At 38.5% G+C, this 23,536-nt stretch overlaps 1 protein-coding gene across 1 annotated transcript in view; it reads left to right on the top strand.

Moving 5' to 3' along the window:
• The window catches only part of myom3 (myomesin 3), a 59,334-nt gene that overhangs the window by 23,252 nt on the left and 12,546 nt on the right, over nt 1–23,536 (top strand). Inside the window, exons 12-21 of the mRNA XM_072393820.1 lie at nt 1,064–1,263; nt 4,124–4,177; nt 7,095–7,222; nt 10,134–10,317; nt 12,789–12,963; nt 13,138–13,259; nt 15,334–15,521; nt 19,339–19,465; nt 22,459–22,640; nt 22,820–22,934. Coding sequence (XP_072249921.1) covers nt 1,064–1,263; nt 4,124–4,177; nt 7,095–7,222; nt 10,134–10,317; nt 12,789–12,963; nt 13,138–13,259; nt 15,334–15,521; nt 19,339–19,465; nt 22,459–22,640; nt 22,820–22,934 — 1,475 coding nt within the window. The remainder of the gene's footprint in view (nt 1–1,063; nt 1,264–4,123; nt 4,178–7,094; nt 7,223–10,133; nt 10,318–12,788; nt 12,964–13,137; nt 13,260–15,333; nt 15,522–19,338; nt 19,466–22,458; nt 22,641–22,819; nt 22,935–23,536) is intronic.

The following is a 23,536-nucleotide window of genomic DNA, read 5'->3' on the forward strand; positions in this document are numbered from 1 at the left end:
AATACATTAACTTTATTACTACTTCAGACATAAGGAAGCCAAGGCAAGTTCTGAGCATTGATGAATTAATTGAATGTCCTAATGATTCCGATTTAATTATCTCGTTTTACATTTTCTCACGACTTCAGTGCTGTGATTGTGATGGTCAAGTTATGTTTATCAGCTAATTCAATTAACATTGAATGGAACAAGTGGACCACATGTCCCGATGACTGCGTTTATGCTTTAGAAGAAAACTCCCATCGATTCAGACTTCATCAATGTGGACACTCTTCTTTTGATCATTTCCTGTGTTGCACATCAACATTTAAACCCAACTTTCTCTTTCTGGTGCTGGTGAGGTGGTTGGATTGTATTGGACACTATAATATCCATTTGGCAGAGATCACATTAGACGGATTCACACATCGTAATTATCGACCCTCAACGATACATTAACAGAACAGGTGCTGCTCTTTCTACCAACACCCATCAGTCGGGATCATGCCTTACATGTGTGTTCACGTGTGTGTCACTGAACATTGCTGTAAGTGTATGGAGAAAGCTTTTCATGCATCATGTGTGCATCACTGCGTGCATTTTTGTGTGTGTTTGCTCTTCAGTATGTTCTTTAGTCACAGTTGAAGATGCAACTCCTGAATGTTAGAGGTTTGTGTTGAGGACAAAAAATGTGAGATACCTCCCAGTTCCCTAGCAACCCACTTCTGCTTAGCAAACAGCAGTCTTTTATTTCTTTGTTTTCCACAATTGGTAACATTCTTTAATCAATGTTGTATAAGCTGAACTCAGATTGTATGGTAGAAATCATTCTTGCATTGTGTTTGGAAGCTCATTATTATTTTCACAAGATGATCTCTCACAATCGTAGACCTTGGCAGGGTATGTACAGACTTGCTGTGTTGTTGCGTGGGCAAAAAAAAGTGTTTTAAGGTTGGTTTTACAATATTGTGTCCCTGCAGATTGCTTATGAAATCATGTGGTGGGTTGATTGTTTACTTTTTATTCAAATGTATTCTCTCTGTGTCTTTTCCTTATCGCATTGATTTATCTCTCTCTTTGTCAGATGTGACCTCAGTCGGGGTGAGTGGGTGCGCTGCAATGTGCATATTCAGAAAATGTGCCACTTCCCGGTGTTTGGGCTGAAGGAAGGAACTCTTTACCAGTTCAGAGTTCGGGCTGTAAACAAAGCTGGAGACGGACGCCCGTCTAAAGCCACGGAGCCTGTCCTCACCAAAGACCCTCTGGAACACACCAGGACAATGGGTACCTCATTTACTGTCAGCAGCTGGATGACGAGTTTAGGGAAAAGCTAACTAACTGTAGCCTATACTTATCTTTACCAACAATATGAGTTAACAATAGACTTTTTTACTTGGATTTGATTGGGTGATAGATATGAAGAGAAAGGCTTCAGCTATTATTTCATTCTACTGTTACCATATTTTCGAAGGACCAAGTTCACGATTTTAGCACGAGCATGTGCCAATGTTTACATTAAATGGATGCCATATCCTTCAGTAACCATGGTAACATATTTATATGTGTGTTTTCTTTAGTTCTAAATGTGTAGTCTCTATAAAAGAGTCACTGACATTTTGTGACCGCATAGAGATAATAATATAGCACAAGTGGGGTCTTTTAATTAATCGTTGTACCATCCCCATTGTGGCTTTAAAGGAGACATATTGTGCTTTTTTTCACCAGCTGACACAATTTCCTGAGGTCTTAATAAAATACATGCAACATGCTTTTGTCAAAATACCACTGGAAGACACAACAACAGCTCATTTTTAAAGATCAGTTGTACTTTTATGGCTTTAGCTCAGGAGGAAGATCAGTTGTCTGCCAATTGGAGGGTTGGTGGTTTGACTCCCAGCTTTACTGGACCACATGTCGAAGAGTATTTGGGAAAGACACTGAACCCCACGTTGCCTACCAATGTGTGTGTGATAGAGGAACAAAAAATCACTCTGTAGACTAAGCCATGCTGTATGTGTGAGTGTGGCTTGTTGTATAAAAGCACCAAGTGGTTAGGAAAGCTCTATATAAATACAGTCCATTTACCGTTGTAGTCAATAACCCTTTAAGCCCATTATTACTATATGACAGAACATAGAGTAAACAGCTAATGCTGCAGGAAATACTCAACAAATTGTGCTTAGATTGCATCAAACTGATAAAAAAAATGCTTACATTCCCCTAATTTGGAGTTTGGCCACAGACAGTACAGATCTCTCTTTTGAGCTCAGTCTTGTTATGAGTCATGAGTTGAACCAGATTGGGTTGTTAATACACCACACTGCAGAACATGACAGCCTGCTGGCAGGTTTATACACAAACCAAAACTTGTGTCTTAACTCCTCTGTCGCACATAAGCTGAGCTGAGCTGAAAGGTGAAGGTCTACTGGTCCATCTTGATTCCAACCTTCACTTATGGTCACAGGATTTGGGTGGTGACCGAAAGAATAAGATCACAGATGCAAGTGGCTAAAATTAGTTTATTTCTGTGCTTATATGTTGGAGAGCTTGAGTGGGAGCTCAGAGTAGAGTCGATTTCAGATAGGCAGAAGAAAATGGATGGATGGATGGATGGATGTACATCTCGGCTCCATAAACCCTGGGCTTCTGTGTCAATTCAATTATTTCTGTTTTGTTCATTTTGAGAACATGTTGCTTGTTTGTTATTTACCGGGGGTATGAATTCAGTTTTGTAACTGAATTAGTCATTTCCAACTTCCAACTGAGAAAAAAAACACCAAGAAGAAGTTGGATTTCCCACTCAGGATATAAAACATTAAACAAAGTACTAATAGAACATCAGTTGTTCATTTATTATATTAGGTTCCGTGAATGGTATAACCACTGTTGGGAATCTGTTAATAGCAAAGCAAAAAGCAAGAGCAAAAGGTAGTGTGTACCTTCTGAAGTACAGCGAATGCAGCATGGTTTGAAGTTGGGTGGAGATAAAGATGAGGAGGCTGGGTAATTCCACCATGAGCTGGAAGTGTGACAGAAATCCTCCGCAAAAATAGGTACCACTCACTGACTGAGATATTTTCAAATCTAGGCAGCCCAAAACAAAGTTTAAAATCCAATTTTGGAGTTGGTGGTGACTTTAAACACCCGAATGGACGTGATCGAATTCAAAATAGTCATGTTCTTTAATGATACGTCCCCTTTAAATCTGCTCAGTTGCTTGAGAAGAACTTGTTTAGAGTTAGAGAGAAGAACTCAGCTGGAGGCCACTGATAGCACAACAAATCTAACTCAACTGAATCTGTGAGCACACTGTTGGAGCTCAGGCTGCACTGTGTTATATAGGCACACGTTTTGACTGGACAAAATGTTACAGGTTATGTTCAGTTATTTTTCAACAAGCTCTGAAGCAAAACTCAAAAGTGCCATTGATCACTATTTACAGCCCTAATGCTCCATCTTGAAGTTTACACACTTCCAAAAGACACTGATGTTTTTGAAGACTCTGGTGGGGAGTGATGGCTCTTTGTGCCTTGCATGGAAGCTTCTGTACAATTCACCTTTCTCCGTATATTTAAAGTCAGGCTTTTCCTTTAATTTGTCACTCATCTACATCTTCACTGTGCTGCAAAGAGCATCAGCAATGTGCTCACGACTTGCTGTTTATTCCCCTCATCTGCCTCTGTTACACCTGCAAAGAAATCAACACTGCCAGAGAAAACATATGTAGGCGAGCAGATATAGATCTCATTTCAGGCAGCCACAGTGTTTAACAGTTGTCTTTGCAACAGCTTCTTAATGATGTCATAGAGTGGAATGATTTGTTTTGTAGAAGATTACTTCTAAAAGCTTTTGGGTTTGTGTTAATACTTGATGCAGGAGTGATGAGAGTGATGAATGAGATGTGTGTCTCACAGATGGACTGTGGTGCTGTGGATCATTTGACACAGATAAAGGACAGAGAGAAAGTTGACTTGCCTCTGGCCTTCTTTCCATCCCTCTATATTGTTATCACTCTCCTCTTTGTGTCAGGATTTACAGAAATTGATGTCATTATGGGCTCTGATATAATTTCATTACCCTTATACCTCTTTTTTCTTGATTCCTGCCCCCAAACCATTTCTATTTGTCTCTCCTCTTCTCTCAGTGGTCAAAGTGGACAGAGGAAGGACGATCACCATAACAAAAGATGAACTGGAAGGTGAGAATGCTATGCTTTTATTCCAGTGTATGATTTTGTCATAAAAAGTAACATTTTCACACAGCTTCCATGTTTTACTGACGCACATGGTGCCGCCTGCAGGTTGCCGCAGGCTTTCGGCTTTAATGCGTCTTCATTTTATATTCAACAATGAGACAGTAGCAGTAATTGTATGGCTGAAGCAATGAGTATTTGCTCCATTTACAGAAGCGAAAATAATGAACCGTCCCTCATGGTGTCCTGGTAAATGCACATAATGGCCTGAGGTAGTGTGAATGTCAGGGACGGGAGCCGATAACCTTGACAATGTAACTGTAACTCAAAGGCAGAGAGAGATAAAGGAAAGAAGAGGAGGAATTTGTCTTTGAAGGGGCTGCCAGAAAATAAATGCAGTGTATTCATACTGTTCTGATTCTGTTTCTTAATTTATTAGACTGGAAAGCATGTAGACATGTGTTAAAGAGAAGGCTTTTGTAGATTTTAAATGCCTGTTATGATTCAAGGAAAACCCATTCACGGTACACACAGCTCACAGAAATGTTTTTTTTTATTAAAGAAATAAAAAGTAACTCTGACAACACTTACAGGGCAGAACAATAGCAGGTAAAGAGACAAACAAGAGGTGGCTGCAAAAGCGGAGCAGGAGAAGTCCATAAATAGATGAAAAACAAAGAAAGAAACAGCCCAAACTAACTCATGCCATAAAACAGATGACACAAAATGGGAAAAACTAATAGAGGAGAAGCTAATAGTTTGCAAGATTCAAGTGAGAATCATCGAGACAACTGCAAGGAAACAGAACACTGACAGAAGAGTAGGATGTTGAGAACATTAAATGCAGTTCAATCAAGATGCACAAAAATTTAGCAAAAGTCAGTCAAAAGACTGTAAACACCTTAACATTACCACTCTGCTGCCTACTTTTTCATATAACCAAACCATACTTTATGCACAATTGTGTTGATTAAATAGATAATATTGAATACAACTTGAGTTGGTCTAAATATTAGAACGAGTTCTTTATAGAGAGTATGTCTGAATAAAGTCTCAACTTTACTTTCAACGTAACATTCACAAGATGCCTTTTTTAATCTGAGGCATAATTTGGTATCCTACAATTGTGGCATGATCTTATCCTAAACCTAAACAAGTGATTTTGGGGTGTAAGCATAAAAGAGTGTGTGAAAACGAGTGTGAATATTATGGTCACACGAGGGATACAAACCTCAGTCTTCAGGGTGAAAAGCCTCTGAGTTACTTCCCCACCAAACTCCCTTTTTCTACACAATCATCCCAAAGGTGCATTTCAATCAGCATCAGCTTCAACCTTTTTCTTTTTTTTTTCCAGGAACTAAAACATTATTTCAGCCCTTCTGTAGCCTTCCCATTGAGGTCAAAGGTTCAGGTTAGACTAGGCAAATTAAATCCGCTGAAGTGTGTCGCTTCACCCCTTCTGTGCTCGCCTGAGTCTAGGCACTGCCAGACTGAACCTATGGTAAAACCAGAAAGTCTGCCTCAGTTGTACTAACTCAAAACCTGTCCATGTTCTATACTTTCATGTGATTTTGTGTTTTTATTTGTAGAGGTGGCACTTTGTCCCACTGACCAGCAGCCTGAAAAGAAGGAAGTCCACTTCAGCTGTATTAACTCAAAATCTGTCCATGTTATATATTTCTGAGGGGTTTTGGATGGTTTTTTTAGATTCTTTTTATTTGTGCCTTACAGCATCACAAATGTAAAAAAGTCAGAGAGGAATATTTTGTTTCTCTGATTTCAGTTTTTCCATGCCAGTCAGAGCAGACTCATTTTGGAGCTCGTCCGAACACCACTGCTCAGGCACTGTGTTCTCTCACTCCACGACAGAAACACAAGGAAGCTCTCATAAACTCCATTCACTCAAAATATGTTGATGTTAGGCCTTTTTTACAGGGTTTTAGGAGTTGTTATTTGTGCCTCAGAGCATAACAGCAGCGAAACAACCGGAGATTAACATTTTATAGCTCTGATTTCTCATCTTTTTTGGCTCAGTCTGAGCTCTGTCTGCTCATTCATTCTGGAGCTCACAAAATGAATGTCAGAGTTTGAAGGTTTTTTACAAAAAGAAACTATTACTGTAGTAGAACTTAAAGTAAACAGATTTTATGAACTGTTGTGGCTATTAAACCTTGGAGACAAAAAGGAAGAAATACAAAGTGCGAATACTCAACCTATCAGAAATGTTCAAGCCCCACACTGAAGGTTTAGAGGGATATTTAAGTACTACCTTTTTTGCCCCTGGTTCCTGCAGTCAAGGAGGCAGAGGAAGGAACTGCAAGAGACCCTGGCTCCTGGAAGAGGATCATGTGGGGAAATTGCAGCTAAAAATACTATCATTAAAAAATCTAACTGTATGGCTTTTCTTGTGAGTGTCTGCAGCATTAATCTGCATCCGAAACAGAAACCACAGTCATGCTGCTTACAAACTGCACCGTATTGAATTTGCTTGCCTTACCAGATCAGCGTTTCTCAAATCATTGAACCGTTTTTGATTTGGAGTTCCTCTCTGATCCACACTGCAGCTCTGCTAACTCTTCAGGGGATACAAACACTCACAGACACACACACACAAAAGAAAGGAAAAAAGCCCTTTTTGCTAAAAACTTTGGGAAACTTTTATAGTCCTTGAACTAACTTGCAGTGTCAGTGAAAGTGTGCTGACTCAAGTCATTTGATGGTATCTAGTGTAGCTGCGTAGTAGGAACAGAGGTGAAACTGTGGCAGCAAGATGCTGTTCATCTCACCAATTTGAGTGTTTGTATCAAATCCAGCAAACACAGCAGCTTGAACAGTTTAACAAAAAAGACAAAAAAGAAGAAGAATCTCAGCCAGCACATTTTTTTCATTTGGTCCTCACACTCCTTCTCTTTTTGCTCTGAAGGTCAGGTCAAAGCTCCTTTCCCTCCCACAAATGTTCACGCCTGCGAGGTGACTGACACCTACGTGGTGCTGAGCTGGACCGAGCCTGAACCCAGAGGCAGGGAGCCGCTGACCTTCTATGTGGAGCGGGTCAGTCTTTACTCCTACACCCGTCCCGCTGCACCAACACGTTTGGCTGCACACCCACACAAATATTTATATTACACCAGATACAAAGGCTTCAGTGGGCTGCAATTATTCCCAAACCTTTCAGCTAAACAGTGACGTGTTTCATCCTAAGTGATAGCTTGCAGCAAATCACATGATCGCTGACCATTTTCATAGAAAATATGAGTTAGACCAAGGGGAAAAAATCTGCTTTACAACTGCTTGCTATAAATTATTCTAGATTTTTAAAGCATTTTCATGAAGTCAATTTGGGACTCTTTAGAGATGTCAAAATTTGGAAATGCATGGAAAGTTCAAAAGTCTCGTGTTTGCTGGTATCTTTTAAGGAAACACAACAAACACCTGAAATTTGAGAATTGGCTGCTCAGCTAAGATTACATGAGACCAAATTCAAAATACAATGAAGACCATCAGACTTAAAAGGTTCATATTGCAGATGCTGCTGCTTACTTTTACTGATAACTTCTGTTGCAAAATAGCATTGGGCCGCAACAAAGTTGATGCTTTCATGCAAAAAAAAAAGGTTTTCATCATAATTTTCTTTAACCTGTCATTGAGTCTTTGTCTCACAGCAGCTTTGTTTCAATCTGATCTCTCTTAGCACCATTTCCTGCAGCAGCAGCAGCAGCTGATTTAATCAAAAACAACCTCTTAAAACTGAGTATGACTGAGCTGATCAGTGTCACACAACACACAAAAATAGCTACTAGCAGGTCAACAGTGTTTAACTTTTAGCGTCTCAACATGTCTGTCTGATCATGTCTCTAAACAGTTGGTAGAGAGAAAACTAGAGGTAAGATAAGAGCAAATATTACTTGTGCATTGTCTGGAGCAATAGTTTCAGTTAAACACTGTTATCCTATAAATACGCAACTGCTTGCACTTAGTAGCCTATGAAAGACTTGGTGAGCAGGAAAATGCTTTCACTGTAAAATAAGTTTGGTCCACCTTAGAAGAGAACGTAAGGAAAAAGCCAGAAGTATTTACTGTACAAAATAAATAAATGATCTCTGAAGCACAGACATATCGTAATGTACTGAAACCTAAATCGTATAACTGTTTCCAAAAAAACATGTTCTATGAAAATTTGTACAAAGAAAATGTGTCAAATGTTGGAATTGAGAAATTCTATTGGACTGAAAAATATATAAAGCTCCTTTTTAAGTTGATACCAGCAAAACATTTGAAAATAAAAAAAAGAGTAGACAGGAAGCAGCAAAAGATCAGCTAAGTTGTATAAAGCAACAAGTAGATACCATTGAGAGCTAAAAGCACATCCCAGGGAGGCAGTCTTTCAGATGAGGAGGGTTCGGCACTCTCTGAAAGACTATGATTTAAAAATGAGATATCTCAAAATTAAATTGCCAGGGAGCCATATTGCTACACTGGTTGAACAGACCCCATTTACAGAAGCTGTGGTTCCTTGATGCAGACAGTCAAGGTTTGAGTGCTGGCCTGAGGCCATTTGCTTCCTTTTGCTGTCTGCCCCCACTCTCTCTGCCTCCTTTTCTGTCTATCTACTGACTACAAAGACCATTAGTGCCAAAAATACCTTAAAAAAACTATTAATTGACCGAGATTTGAAGATTTTATCATCTACTGTTCTGAAAACCAGTCCTGGGGGACAGCACTGGATTAAAAACGATAATTCTGTGGTGAAAATCTTCGCATCACAACTGACTGCTGTTCATAATGTAGCCACAAATATGGGTTAACGCTCTTATTGAGCGAAGATAAATCTGACCTTGAGCTCATTTAAGGCAGACTGAGGAAAAGTAGAAAACAGGACAATTAGCAGAAATGTGAATAAAATTAACAGCAGGCTCCTGACATCAGTGCTAATCTGAGAGTCAGGAGGAAGAAATAAATTCTCAAGTATTGATGTTGCTCTGTAGGGACTCAGTAGTTAGATTTTAGAAAGCTGACACTGCTGTTGCTTTGTAATTCCATTCTGCCTAAGTTTATGTGAAGCTTAAGATGAGTCAGACACTTATTCTAGTTTTAATCAATATACAATGCATTAGATAAATGTCTTGAAGGAGAATCAAGATATTTTTTGATCTCTTGAGAGTCAGAGTTCAGAATGGTACTTAAATCATTTCAAAAGTGTCGGACTGACCTATTTTTATTTTTTTATAACAATAAAGGGCTTTGGCTCTCCAATATCAACCCTCTCAATAGCTCCTGGCTCCAATAATCAGAAAACTGCCACAGGAAATAGATTTTTATTAAAGCTTTAAAGTTACTAAAGTAATAAAACTGTCAAATCTGTCAAAAATATCTGAAATTACTGAAGTCTGCTGCCTTAGTTCCGCTTATATAATGAAGGGAACATTCAAATATCCTTTTTGCCCTCCAGCAAGTACTTTATAATCACTGGTCCCTTTGACACGCCCCATTCTATTGTTAGATTTCTACCTCAAACCGAGACTCCGAGAAGAAAACGGTAATAACACAGAGCAGAATAACAGAAGAGTGATAGCATTTTAAGCCAAAATCCCCAACTGATAAGGAAAAAGATAATATGCCTACACTTAATGAATATATATCTGTAAATCTTCTTTTTCTCATTTCTTTTTCAACATAAAAAGGTCTGTTTATATATCTGCCTGCATGTCTCTTCATATTGCACCAAACTGCCAGTCTTTATACTTCTTTGTACTTGTCTAAACATCAAGTGATCTGTTCCAAAACTGAACAATCCCCTCTTAACTGCAGACCAAGTGATGGAACAAGTGCAGAAAATTATAGGACTTTGTTGAGCCAGTCACTCTTGTTCAGACTGAATCCTCTGAATATTTGGATGATGTCCTTGAGATAGATGGTGCTTCTGAAATTAACTTGGTGTTTTCTAATGCTGCTCTTGGATCAGTCCTTGGCAGGGAGGAGCAGCTGGGGATTGGCCAGTCTGGACATGGTGGTGAACTCTCCCAGGTTCCCGGTCTTTGACCTGGCCAAGGATAAGCAGTACTGCTTCAGGGTGCGCTCCATCAACAAGTACGGTGTCAGTGACCCCTCCGAGCCAAGCGCACCCATCTCGCTCGGAAAACCGCAAGGTGAGATAATAAGTGCTGGTATGCACTGGTACCCATTTATTATTCTGCCAGTTGTAAAGGTCAGCAACATGGTGAAGAACAACTTCTGCACATCAGCATTTATCCACCACGCAGCTATGCGCCCACAACAGAAATTGTGAGTGCGTTTACTCTAATTTTCAAAGAATTTATTTGCATCATATTAGATTTTTTCTATTTTTCTTGTCTTCCTCCACACATTTTGATCAGGATTTTTTGCATTTATTTAATGAATCAATAATTACTGGCATGGAATATGTTACAAAATGGCAAGAAAGATAAAGATCTTTTGGGAGATTATCAGATGGGTCTAGCTGGCACCAACTGAGTAGCTAAGTAGCCAGGGACTGTGTGCTTTTATCCCAGAATTATTCTACGCACAAAAGAGACACAAAACTACACGAATGACACAAAACAGACGTAAAATGAAGAAATGCGGGAATGCAAAATCATCACATGAAACACTTTCACAATCTTTTACCTCCTTTTTATGCTTAATCTCTTTCTGTTACATCAATGCTTTTATTGCAGGTTACAGTGTTGGTGGTTTATGAATGACTGTGTTTCTTACATATTCATAGTTTTAAGAAAAGAGAGGTTTAATTCCTCTCACAACCTACACAGTGGAACTGTTCACATTTCGTGGTCACATGTGTTCTGGTTGATCCAGTCTCAAGTGGGCAGCTCTAAATACTTGTGTTCACACCTGGCATTAAAATGCATCCCAAAAAGTGTGACCAGCTCAGCTACCCAATCTGTATGCAAATAAACACATCATGCAGTCAGCTGTCAGCTGAGAAGCAAACAGGATTTCTGTAAATTCACAAATACATTCAGAGACCTGAACTGTGTCACTATTCAAATTTTATGAATTCCATTTAAAGCTGAATTAATTCTAAACATTTCAATAGGCTCAGATGTCATATGAGAGGTTATCAAATAAATGAATAAGTGATCATAGAGAGCGCATCTCTGCTGATAAAGACACACATGCTGAAGATCTTCAACCCTGAAATTTAGATGACTCACCAGTGAGCCCCCGAATACTCACGCAATATACCATCGGACAGCTGTGATTCTTGTAATTTCATTGATACATGACATTTTACGATGTGGTTATCACGTTTTGTACAATCAGTGCCAAAACAAAAGAAAGTCTCCTGGCGTCGATCATTATTTTCTGACAAAAATATGTATTTTTCTTTGTCATAGGGCCCCATGATCCAGTTCTGTAAAACTTTTAGCTAAAAAAAAAAAGTTTATTTAATTTATTAGCACAGATTGCTGTTGCAATTTGTTCCCCTGAATATAACTACATACACACTGGACCTTAAAGATTTTACTTACAATGCCCTGTGGCATTTTATTCAGCCTTCTCTGCATCCTTTATACTTAGAATAGCTCAGATGCTGATTTCACTGATTCTTTCTTGGTCCCAACTTGTCACAGACTGATGCTTAGCCAGGAGCGTTTTGCATAATTTTTAAAACCCAGGGTTCTCTGATAGCTTAGATTTTGATGTGCAAGGTATTTCCCAGCTGGTTACATTACTGCTGCATGGTTGCCGTGGCAATGGCAACAACGTACGACAATAAAATGTAATTTTACAGTTAACCATGATGTTTTACAAACCCTAATTTAGTAGTTTAACTGCCTAAATCTATCCAAGTTGTAAAAAAGTAAATAAATGAAAAGAAGGAAGTTAGAATTTGCTGTACTGAAGTTGGTTTTTGAGTGCTCCAACCTTCTTGTGAGGAGTCAGTTACACGTTCATTGGTAAGCACTGTCAAATAACATGAGTAGCGTTTGATGTCAGCTCAGTGTGCATCAGTTACTGATGCAAATGGGCACGTGGCAGGAATAGGCTTCAAAGCTATTCAGCGCACATTGAAAAATTACGCTACAAGGCACCAGTTGTCATGAAACTGACCCTATGTGCTCCTGACATGGCATCAGTCTGTGAGGAGGTGGAAATGAGAATGTGCTGGATTTATTAAAGTTTGAAACCTGAATTTTTTCCACCTTTTACTTTTGGTTTTACTATATAAATTTAGTTTCTTAACCTGGTAAATCTTTCTATGTCTAATTCACTCATCCAACACTATTTGTCTACTTCCTTCAACCCTATCCTCCTGCCCCCTCATCCATCCATCTTCCCTCTCGCTCTCTCTCATCCTTTCGTCCCTCCTCCCTCCAAGAACCATTCATTAAAACTGCACAATAATGCCACTGTGGCTCAAAAGCCCCACAGTGACCCTTTAAGTTTTATTTGACAATAAAAGTTAAGACAAAGTTACAAATCCTCATAATCAATATCCAACTCACTTGGCTAAATACATTTTTCTTTCCCAAGAGCCATTGCAGATAAAATTTATGATGAAAACATAAATTTTCTAATGGTCAGTTCCCATATAATACATTTAGCTTATTAATTATTTTCTTATTCCCATCAGCTGTGCCGGCTCCACCTCACTCTGTCATAGCCATTAGAGACACGGACACTTCAGTGCTGCTGCAGTGGAAAGAACCCAAAGACAAAGACGACATCCTGGGATATTACCTGTATTATAGTGATGCTGGAAATCAGGACTGGAAGACTGTTAACAACAAGCCTCTAACTGCAACCAGGTAAAAGTAAATCAATCCTCTCCATGGCTCAAATCTTTTGATTCTGAGTGGCACTGAGAGGAAAAGTCACTCTGGATTAGACAAAGCAATAGTTTTAACAATAGAATAATTTTCCACAATATATTTCCTGATGATTATGTAATGACATGTAATCTGAACACCATCTCTTCTCAGGTTTACCGTTCATGCCCTGAAGACTTGTAAAGAATATGTGTTTAGAGTGAAGTGTGTGAGCCGAGCAGGAAACAGCAACTATTCAGAGGAGTCTTGCCCTATCGTGGTGAAATCAGCCATAAGTAAGTCCAAGTTAAAACAACAATTGTGGATATTTTGTGGTACTTTTATTAACTACTGAGATGCTAGTGTAGTCACAGTTAGGAAGAGGAAGGACACACTCATCCAATCATAAGGTTTCAATTAAACAAAATTACCCAAATACACCAGATTAACACAACGTTTGACATATTACGCTTTGCCATTATTTATTCAACAAAAACTCAGTCAAAATGCAGAAGCAGTGTGTGAAAAACTAAATATACCCTTACTGCTTCCATTGGAATTAAAAGGGTAAGTAGCAGCGAGGCGCTGCTAAACAAATGAACTTGATTAATTGATCATCAGCAAGTGTGAGCACCTCTATAAAAGCAGAGGTTTGGGCATTTAGACAGTCTGGAGCATTCAGGTTTGTGTTGACACAATGCCAAATAGGAACCATTTCCATATTGCTTGGAGTCCATCATTCTACAGAAAGTGGAAAACGTTCAAGACAGTTTTCCCAGGAATAGATGTCCCAGCAAGTTCACTCCAAGGTCAGACCGTGCAATGGGTAATAGTAAAGAGTATGGTTTGTTTGGAGGGCTTGCAGGAGAAAGCCTCTTTTCTCTAAAAAGAACATGGCAGCACAGCCCAGGTTTCCAAAGTTGTATTAAACCAAACATATAATAACATAGTTCAGACAGACAAAACAAAAGTGGAGATGATTGGTCATAATGCACAGCAGCACGTTTGGAGAAAACCAAACACAGCATATCAGCACAAACACCTCATACCAACTGTTGAGCTGGTGGAGGGCTGATGATTTGACCTTGTTCTGCAGACACAGGACCTGAACAACCTTGCAGTCATTGAGTCCACCATGAACTCCTCTGTATACCAAAGTATTTTAGAGATAAATGTGAGGTCATCTGTCTGCCACCTAAAGCTTGGCTGAAACTGGGTCATCAACCGGACAATGATCCCAAACACAGCAGCAAATCTACAACAGAATGTCTGAAAAAGAAAAGAATCGAGGTGTTGCAATGGTCTAGTCAAAGTCCACACCTGAACCTGACTGAAATGCTGAGTAGAGGCCTCAAGAGAGTAGCGCTTAAATTAATGCTGCAAATCTCAATGAACAGAAGCAACGTTGTAATGAAGAGTGGGCCAAAATTCCTCCACAATGATCTAAGAGACTGAAAATAATCATAAAGAAAACTATTACTTCAAGTTATTGCTGCTTAAGGTGGTTCTACAAGCTGCTGAACCACAATGTTTTCTTTGTCTTTTTCACACTGTGCTTTTGATTTTTGGTTTAATTTATGTGAGATGAGAAATAACAATGTGATATGTCATGTGTTGTTGCTCATCTGAGGCTGTATTTAATTCAGTTTAAGCTCCAGTAATTTGAAACATATATATATATATATATATTTATTCTACTTTATTCTATCTTATTGTGTTTATTTTTTCATTGTGCTTTGGTTGTGCCTTTTTTCTGTGCAGGACTTTGGGAACCTTGTGTTCATCTTAAATTTGTGCGATATAAATAAAGAGGATTTGATTGTATATATATATATATATATATATATATATATATCAGGCAACACAAAGTGCTGTTTGGAGAACTGTTTTACTCGAGTTGTACAAATCACTATGCAGAGCTGCTGATGTCATTCAGCTGAAACAGTGCTCCCTCGCACATCGGTCTCTGTGCGATTTGTCTTGAAGGTTATCAGTCAGTGTCAAGCTGACCCTTCTTACTTTTTCATGCAGTCTCAGATATTATAATATTCTCTCAGCAGCCAGGAGTACAGTACAGTGATGACTCATTTGGTTTACCACTCACTGCCAGCAAAATCTCACATCTATTCTGCTACTCTGTCATCACCTGGAGAATAATGGCACAAGTCCAATTCTTTGTGAGGAGATATATTCAAATCAAGCAGAATATGAGCTGAATATTTAATCTGTGAATACTTAATGTCAGTCCAGAGATACGAATGTGCAAATCTAGTTAGAACTCAGGCCTTTCTTTTTCTGCACCTGTTCAGAGTCGCTTGTATATCACGTTTTAGTCTTTTGTTCCTTTTCTAACCTTCCCTGTTTGTCCAGATGTTCCCTCTGTTCCCTCTGCAATCGCCCTGCTGCTGTGCACCGGATCAGAGATGGTGCTGGGCTGGAGGGCCCCTTCCTATAACGGGGGAGACCCTGTCCGTGGATACTACCTGGACCAGAGGGAGAAGGGGATGGAAGCATGGAGAGAGGTCAATGTTAAACCTGCCGAACAGAGGCAGTTTAAGGTTAGTTGTGCTCTAATTCTTGGTTGAATTCCATGGAATTTTGTATGGCTGTTAAGCGGACCAGTAGATGGGTATTTTGACTTTTTCCCCAGCACCACCAGCAGGTTTGTAACCTCTCAGATTTAAGGAAACATTATGACAGCTAACAGGTGAATTGACACAAATTTTGGTTCAGATGTTCCGGATTTTCAGATAGAATATTAATTGATTCCTCAACTTTTTCTCTTGAGGGCAATTCCATATTTGTTTTTTTTGCAGATAATTTGTTAAGTTTTAACTATTTTATTAACAGCATCAAAGTTACTTTTAAAAATGTATCAACTTTTTTATACTGGGAAATTAAACTGTTCTCTACCAACTATTCCCTGCAGGTAAATGAGTTTTAGACCATACAGTAATGCCCTTTTTCTAATTTCAAAATGAAAATATTTTTGAATTTACAACACCAAAGGTCTTTTTTTCATCTGGAGACCTGGCCACCTGCTTAGCATAGCTGGACAGATAGTCAAACAGCACTCAAAATTTGAGCTTCCAAATGAATGGAGCATTTCTGGAGATAGAGCAGCTTCTTGTGAGCTTCTTATCCTAAGTTTTGTGCCTTTTTTAGTCTACATTTTCAGGAAATATGCCAAAAGAAAGTATAAAGATGAAAAGCAACAGGGCAGTGTTAATGTAAGATGATGGGAATCGAGAGCCATTAGTATGAAAATATTCAGTTATGTGTCATGCTTTCAGCCAGATGCCTCATTCTGATGTGAGATCAAGAGCAACATGTGGGCAGGAACAGAAAAAAAAAACATGGTGAGGGCAAATATACATTGTGGCATTTCACCTGCAGCTGCTCTCACAGCCACTAGATGCCACAAATTCTTCAAATGTAACTACAGATCGTGTCTGGCTGTCTGAACGGATATGATCAATGGGCATATTATGGGTAGGAGGCTGTTGCATGAGGGTCCATGGCCAAACGAACGCTACTGAAACATGGAAAGTGTCAGATGTGATGTACGAACAGTATTAGTGATGTGGAACATTGATATGTTGACAAATCCAAACATTTGCTGCATTTTTGCCCAATTGTACTTTTTATGATAATTAAAGATAACGATTCATGTAATAATTACTCATGTAATCAGTTTGTGATCCATCATGAGGTCAGGTATGCAATCAGCATTTTGATTAATAGCCACTCTAATTATATTATTTTTCCTCTGTTCCTGAAATTGAAATCTGTTACATTTATTTGTATAATTTAATTACGTAACTCCATTATGTTTAACATTATCACACACAAATGTTGGTCCTCACAGTGGATTGTATTATTTCTAGTGAGCCCTTGACTTCAATGTAAGACTTACATAGTTTAGTTAACTTTACTCTATCTGCTTACTAGCGCTTACCAGTTCCTGGTTTATTGCATTTGTTAGTACAATATGCAGTCTCTATTCCATTTAGTTTTTCTTAAGGCAGTTGATTTGCAAGGTTTTTCTGAGTAGGATTAAGTAACTGCATTTTACAGTGTTTGCAATTTACACCATCAGGTCAAAATTATATAACTATTTAAGACTTTGTCACCCTTTGCATGTAATCCTGTAAAGAAGGGTTCTTCAACCCTGGTCCAACCCAGAGGACCAGGGTTGAAGAACACTGCTGTAAAGAATCCGGTAAATGATGCACTTATACTTGCAGTATCTGTAAAAGTGTAATATTTAGATGATATATTCTAATCTTTCAGGAAACACAAAAACACACAGAGGACTTTTAGTGTGATAATACAAATATTAAAGTTTTCTCCATTTTGGTCTTGCCTCTAAATAATGGTAATAAAAGCAAAGCGCCTCACTTACTTTGCTGCATCACTAGGCAACAAGCCGTGTCCATGGAGACTCAGAGCAAAGTAAAATCTTTAACCTGTCTCACAGAGATTACAGGTGGCCCGTAATTAGACATTCTGCAAATGTGTTATGTGTGAGTAGTTGTTTTTATCTCCTGGGACAAAACAAAGACAAAGCCAATTAGAACTAAAAGGACTGTGCTGCTGTACATTAAGATTAGGCTTTCATCTGTTGGAGTGCAGAGTCTTTGGTACTGGAGGTCCATTTGTTCAACTGAACTCTTTGATTAGAACGTGTAGCGCTTCCTTTTGAACAAACAATGTTACATTCTCAAAAAGCACAATCTCGATTTCCTACAAGAGCTGTTGATTTAAGGAAGTTGCCAGCTTCCTGGAAGCAAATTAAAGTCACCAGAACATTGATTGGGCTGCAGTTTGTGGTAAGGGCCACTTTTCTCTTCTGGACTGGAGTTCAGCAGCTTTTTTACTTCAGCTGTCATGGTGGAGCATTACTAATCTTACATTATCAGAACAAAAACAGACATAAACCTCTTTATGTCTGTTGTTGTTGCAAAGATGTTTCTTTTTAAAAAAGCTTGTTCTGTAGAAAAAAATGTCTGCTGTGTTGCTGATGATGCTCATAATATGTTAATATTAGTGCATCAACACACGGTAGTCACTGTTATTAAGGTTAAGCTCATTCTTTTATATATAGTTAGATTTGCTAATTCATTAGTCAGACCAGTGAATCACAAAATGTGTCATAAATGTGATGAAATGACATGAAAAGTATATTGAAAACCCGCTGTAACTCAAATTTGACCTCTTTAAACGATAACTGTGGATAATAATCCATCTAAGAACATAAGAAGGAAAATCACTCTGAAACAGGACAAGCTTATTGATCGTTAATGTAACCAGTTTCAACCTGAAATTAAATAAATTAATAAAGCTGTCAGATTAATACAGCAGAGGAAAAAATATATATTTTGCTCTGAAATATGAACATGTAGTGAAAGTCTAAAGAAAAAATTATGTACTCGAGCAAATAGAAATTTGCATTTACGAATTAGAATTGTTTTACTGTAAGTGAGGAAGTCTTATTGTGACTGCTGATGTTTCTCTGATAAAACACAAACAGGTGGAGGTTGAAAATATTTTTCATATAATCAAATGCAACCTGATCGCCATCTAGTGGAAGAACGTTGCATTTATTTTTACAGAAGACTTTCATTTCTCAAGGCGGATGATACGTCAATCTGATATGAAAGTTGCTGTTCAGCTAAAATATATGATACAGAAAATGATCTACAGCTGATAAAGAGGATGGCAGCTTTCAGATATTCTCATGAAATTGTCCCCCTCTGGTCTTGTCAATTTTTTGCCTGGAGAAAGGTAAAAAAAGCAGCAGCAGCAGAGGTTCACAGTTGTTCACGGAGACGATAAGAGCCTTAGAGTCTAAGTGGCTGTGAGTAGGAAGATCAATAAACAGATCAATAGGGCTGAATCCCCTCTCTTCCCAAAACGAAAAATGTCTCAGGGGCTCAGAAAAGTGTTGCAGCTGCTGCAGAGCTAATAACTCTTTCAAATGCCTTCTTCCTTCAGGAGGGGTGCAACCGGCAACTTCTGCACATGCATGATTCATTTTATACATGTTGACCACTGCTTTGATTAAGAAGAGTTTAAATAAATTTTTATCATAGCGAAAAACAGAAATGAAAAGAAGAAGAATATAAAAAAGGATTCAATAAAAATGACAAATAATTTCTATTTCACTGTTTAAACTTGTCCTGGGACATTAACTGATACAAATTCAGTTTTTAATCTTCCTTCCAAACAGGGTCACAAACTTAAACAAATGAAAAACTTGAGGAATTTAACAATTTTCTTCACTTCTTCTGAAAAAGATCTCTCATCTGCTTCTCTTTTAAACCAGCATTTTACTGCAGCTCCTCAGCGTTTTCGTGTCTGGTCTCTCTGTAGGTCTGCAACTTGAAAAGTGGACATTTCTACCACTTCCGTGTATTTGCTGCTAACTTGGCCGGTGTGGGGAAGCCCTCTGATGCCAGTGAAGCTTTCCTGTGTGAGAAGTGGACAATGCCAGAACCAGGTGACTCTGAATTTCTCTTAACTTTTTAAACTTTTAAGGTTACAACAAAAACCTATCTGTGTCGTGAGAAATCTGACGTCTGCATCAACCAAATAAAAATTGTTTAAAGATTGTATAAAGATTGTTATTTGTGTTATCACAGAACAGTTGTGGAAGCTGCATCTGAATTGGTTTCCGAAACTAAGAAATGTTTTTGAAAATAGAGTTGAAATTGTATCTATTTTTCATGAAAAATATCAGCTCTTCTCAAATTTTATGGCAGCCACATTTCTCAAAAAAGCTGGGACAGATTCGTGTTTACCACCGTGTAGCTTCTCCACTTTTTAACAACAGTCTGTAAACATCTGGGAACAGAGGGCACTTTGGGGAGGAATGTTGTCTCATTCTTGTCTGATATAGAATTCTAGCTGCTCAACAATCCTGGATCCATGATGCTCTGGACTGCAGCTAGGTCAGTCCAGCACCTGGACTCTTCTATTATAAAGCCATACTGTTGTAATACATGCAGTATGTGGTTTAGCATTGACTTGTTGAAATTTGGAAGGCCTTCGTTGGAAGATGCCATCTGGATGGGAGCATACGTTGCTCTAAAACCTGTATGTGCCTTTCAGCATTGATGGTGCTGATCCAGATGTATAAGTTGCCAGTTCCATAGACACTAATGCTGCCCCGTACCATCAGAGATGAAGGTTTCCTCTTTAGTCTGAAGGATGAGGCATCCATGATTTCACAAAAAAAAAAAAAAAAAAACATTTTTCACTTTCCTCGGTCAGAGAAGAAGACATTTCTGGATCATGGTCACCTATGGCCTCTTCTTAATTCAGTGCTATGGCCTGCATTTGTTGATGGCACGATGCACTGTGTAAACAGACAATGACTTTGTATGAGTTGTTGTTGTGTCATCTTAAAATGAGACGTAATAGGAAGCACAAAAACAATTTTCCATCTTCAGCACACAGATGTCTTTACATGCCTCATTCTGCTCAATAAAATGTGCCATATCGTAGCAATAACTGCAGTATACAGTATTTTTCAGTGAAATGAGAATTTAACCGTAGAAATCATTCATTTCCAAGCAATGCAGTTAGTTAAGAGCTTGGCAATCTGAGCCTCCGTCAATATCTTCCTGACCTGCAGTTTCCACAATCTGTTTATCGACCCCAGCTGTGGATGGGAGGTGAGATAGAAATAAACACCATCCATCAACTGGAAGACCCATTTACACTCGCTGCAATTTTAATTTTATTTAAACTGCACCATTAAAAGTGCATGTTGTCATCGCACAGCAAAATAAACAGGTCAGTTTGAAATACCAGCAGGATAATAAGCCATTTCTTACTGTGCCATTAAAGTAAACGGTACAAGCGGAGGTCAACAGTTAAGTGAATAATAAAGCTGCTGAAATAGTATCTAAAATTACAGAGTTAGTGTGAGTTTAATGTTATCACTCATAGAGGATTTGTAGATAAACACAACAGATTTAACAGTGAGTGTAGGTTTAGTATTTGTTTCATAAAAATACGCAGTAATCTCTAGATGCTAAATAATCACTTTAATGTAGCATTCAAGACTTGAACATGAAATTGGAAATCATATGTTAACTTGAACAGTTTTGTTTTTTTTAAATGCAACATATATACGTTTTAGATGATGCTTCTCATGTTTTATTCAAGAACCATTGTGGGAGGGAATCAAGTTTTTTTAAAACACTAATTCCAAAAAAGTGGGGACGCTGAACATAAAAAACATATTAAATCTTGAAATTGAGACGTTTTATTATTACAGAAATATAATCTTGTCTTCAATTTGATGGCAGCAACACATCTCAAACAACAACAAAAAGCTGAAAAAGCAAGTAGCACTAAAATGTAAACAACTGGAGAAATATATTGCAGCCAACTATTAGTTAATTAGCAAGAGGAGCATGTTTGGGTATAAAAAGAGCACCTTAGAGAGGCAGAATTTGTCAGTAGTCAGAGGGCAGAGGGTCAGTAATCTGGAAAAAGCTGCATCTCCAATTTGTGGAGCAATTACAGAAAAATGTTCCTTAATGTAAATGGTGACAATGTACTCCATCCATTACTGAATATGATATCATCAGAAAATTGAGAGACTCTGGAGACATCTCTGTGCACAAGGTACATGGCAGATAATCATTAGTGGATGCGTGTGGTCTTTGGACCCTCAGCTGCGTTGCTTTGAAAACAGCCATAAGTTTGTCATGGAGATCACTACATGGGCTCAGTTCGCCATTTCATCTTGAAATGCAGGTGAACGTGTGAGGGAGCTCTATATGTAGTCTTGAGAGGTGGATAAATGCTGAAAACAGTAAACGCAGCTTCTGTTGTTGCTTATTACGCTCATTGCTTTGAGTGTGTGGCGATAACTTAAAAGAATCAGGGAGCTTAGTGTGATTTTTATCTTTTTTCTCTTGTCTCTCAGGAGGATGATAATATGTGTGGATGCTATTAAATCGCTGTCCTAAGCAGATATGATGGATTTTCAAGTGTGAGAGGGGATGTGTCACCCTCATCTCATCACAAAATTATGTCCTGTATTATTATTTCAAACATTTCACTTGTACACAACCACACACTTATAATTCCAATTAGCCTTTTTCAGTATGGAAGCTCAGGAGAAACTGCACCAGCTCCGGCCCGGCTCACATCAGCTTTTTGTGCCATTAATATTGAAAATGGAGACAGTCTCACTAAAATATGGGACTTTAGAAGTGAAGCTCATTAATCTTGGCAAATGGTCTTTCCTCTGTGCCATTAATAATTAAATAGTGACTGAAAATCCTTACATAAATTGACTTCCGCATGCCGCCTCAGAGTCAGTCAGTGTAGATGAAGAAAAGTCTCATTTTGACTTTATAGTTTTTTTCTTTTCTGGTTTGTTTTGACTTCTCACTGGGACATAGAGGTCATGTGCATATGGTTTGTAGTTGGACCCGGTCTGTCCTGTAGTTTATTCAACCCTGTGTTCCTCAGGTTGCCCCTATGACCTGAAGTTCAGAGAGGTGAGGAACAGCTCCCTGGTGCTCTTGTGGGCCACTCCGCTGTATGAGGGTCAAAGCCCCGTCACTGGCTACATGCTTGAGATCAGCCAGGGTGACCAATCAGAAAACTGGACTCTTTTGAATGAAAAAACAATCTCTGAAACACATTACAAGGTGAGAGAGGCTGCTATCTCATTAAGGATAAGCTCATTATCTGAAAAAACATGCATGTTAATATTCTAAAACCCCACCTTGCAGGAATTTTTCATTCCCAAGTGTCTGTAGCTCCAATATCTAGATGTTTTGTGTGAATTATGACAATAACCGGTAAATATTTGATGTGTTCCTTACAGGTGTCAGGTCTTCAGGCAGGTCAGACCTACCGGTTCCGTGTTTCGGCTGTTAATGAGGCTGGAGTGGGTCGGGCTTCTCTGCCCTCAGAACCTGTCACAGTTTGGACGCAGCCAGGTCACTCTGCAGTGCAAATATTAAAATGAAAATCAATCTGTGTGGAATGATAGATGCACACTCGCTTGTTGTCATCTCAAGTTACTTCAACGATAAAGTCCAATTTGAACCAATATAATCCAGTTCATTGTCGACCAATCGTAATTTCATTTTTTTTTTTTATTTCAAGTTTATTTACATCCAACATCCATCTAGTTAAATTCATACAGTTCATGCAATGCCAAATCAAAAAAGAAGTGGCTTAGCTAAGGTAAAAAACAGGTTGCAACGAAACCTTCAATTCTTCAATTCAATCTCCCGTCCTGAGTATGAACAAGGCAATGGCATAAGGAGATGCCAAGTTCGATTTAAAATAGGAGCTCTGAAGATGTTCTCAAATGAGATTTCATGTTTCTCTGTTATTTAGGAAATCAAGAAATGGTTAGCTTAGCTAAGCATGAAGACAGAAAAGGGCAAACAGCTAACCTGCATATGACAAACTGCCTAAGGCTCCAGCCTTAAATCATAAGTTTTTCTTTTAATTCTCAGACAGAAAGCAAATAAGACCTTTCCAAACTATTCCTGAAATGTCAGTTCGGTACGATGGGGACATTTTTGTGAGC

Source organism: Leuresthes tenuis, unplaced genomic scaffold (genome assembly GCF_036924035.1).
Source record: "Leuresthes tenuis unplaced genomic scaffold, fLeuTen1.0.hap1 SCAF_10, whole genome shotgun sequence".
Taxonomy (NCBI): domain Eukaryota; kingdom Metazoa; phylum Chordata; class Actinopteri; order Atheriniformes; family Atherinopsidae; genus Leuresthes; species Leuresthes tenuis.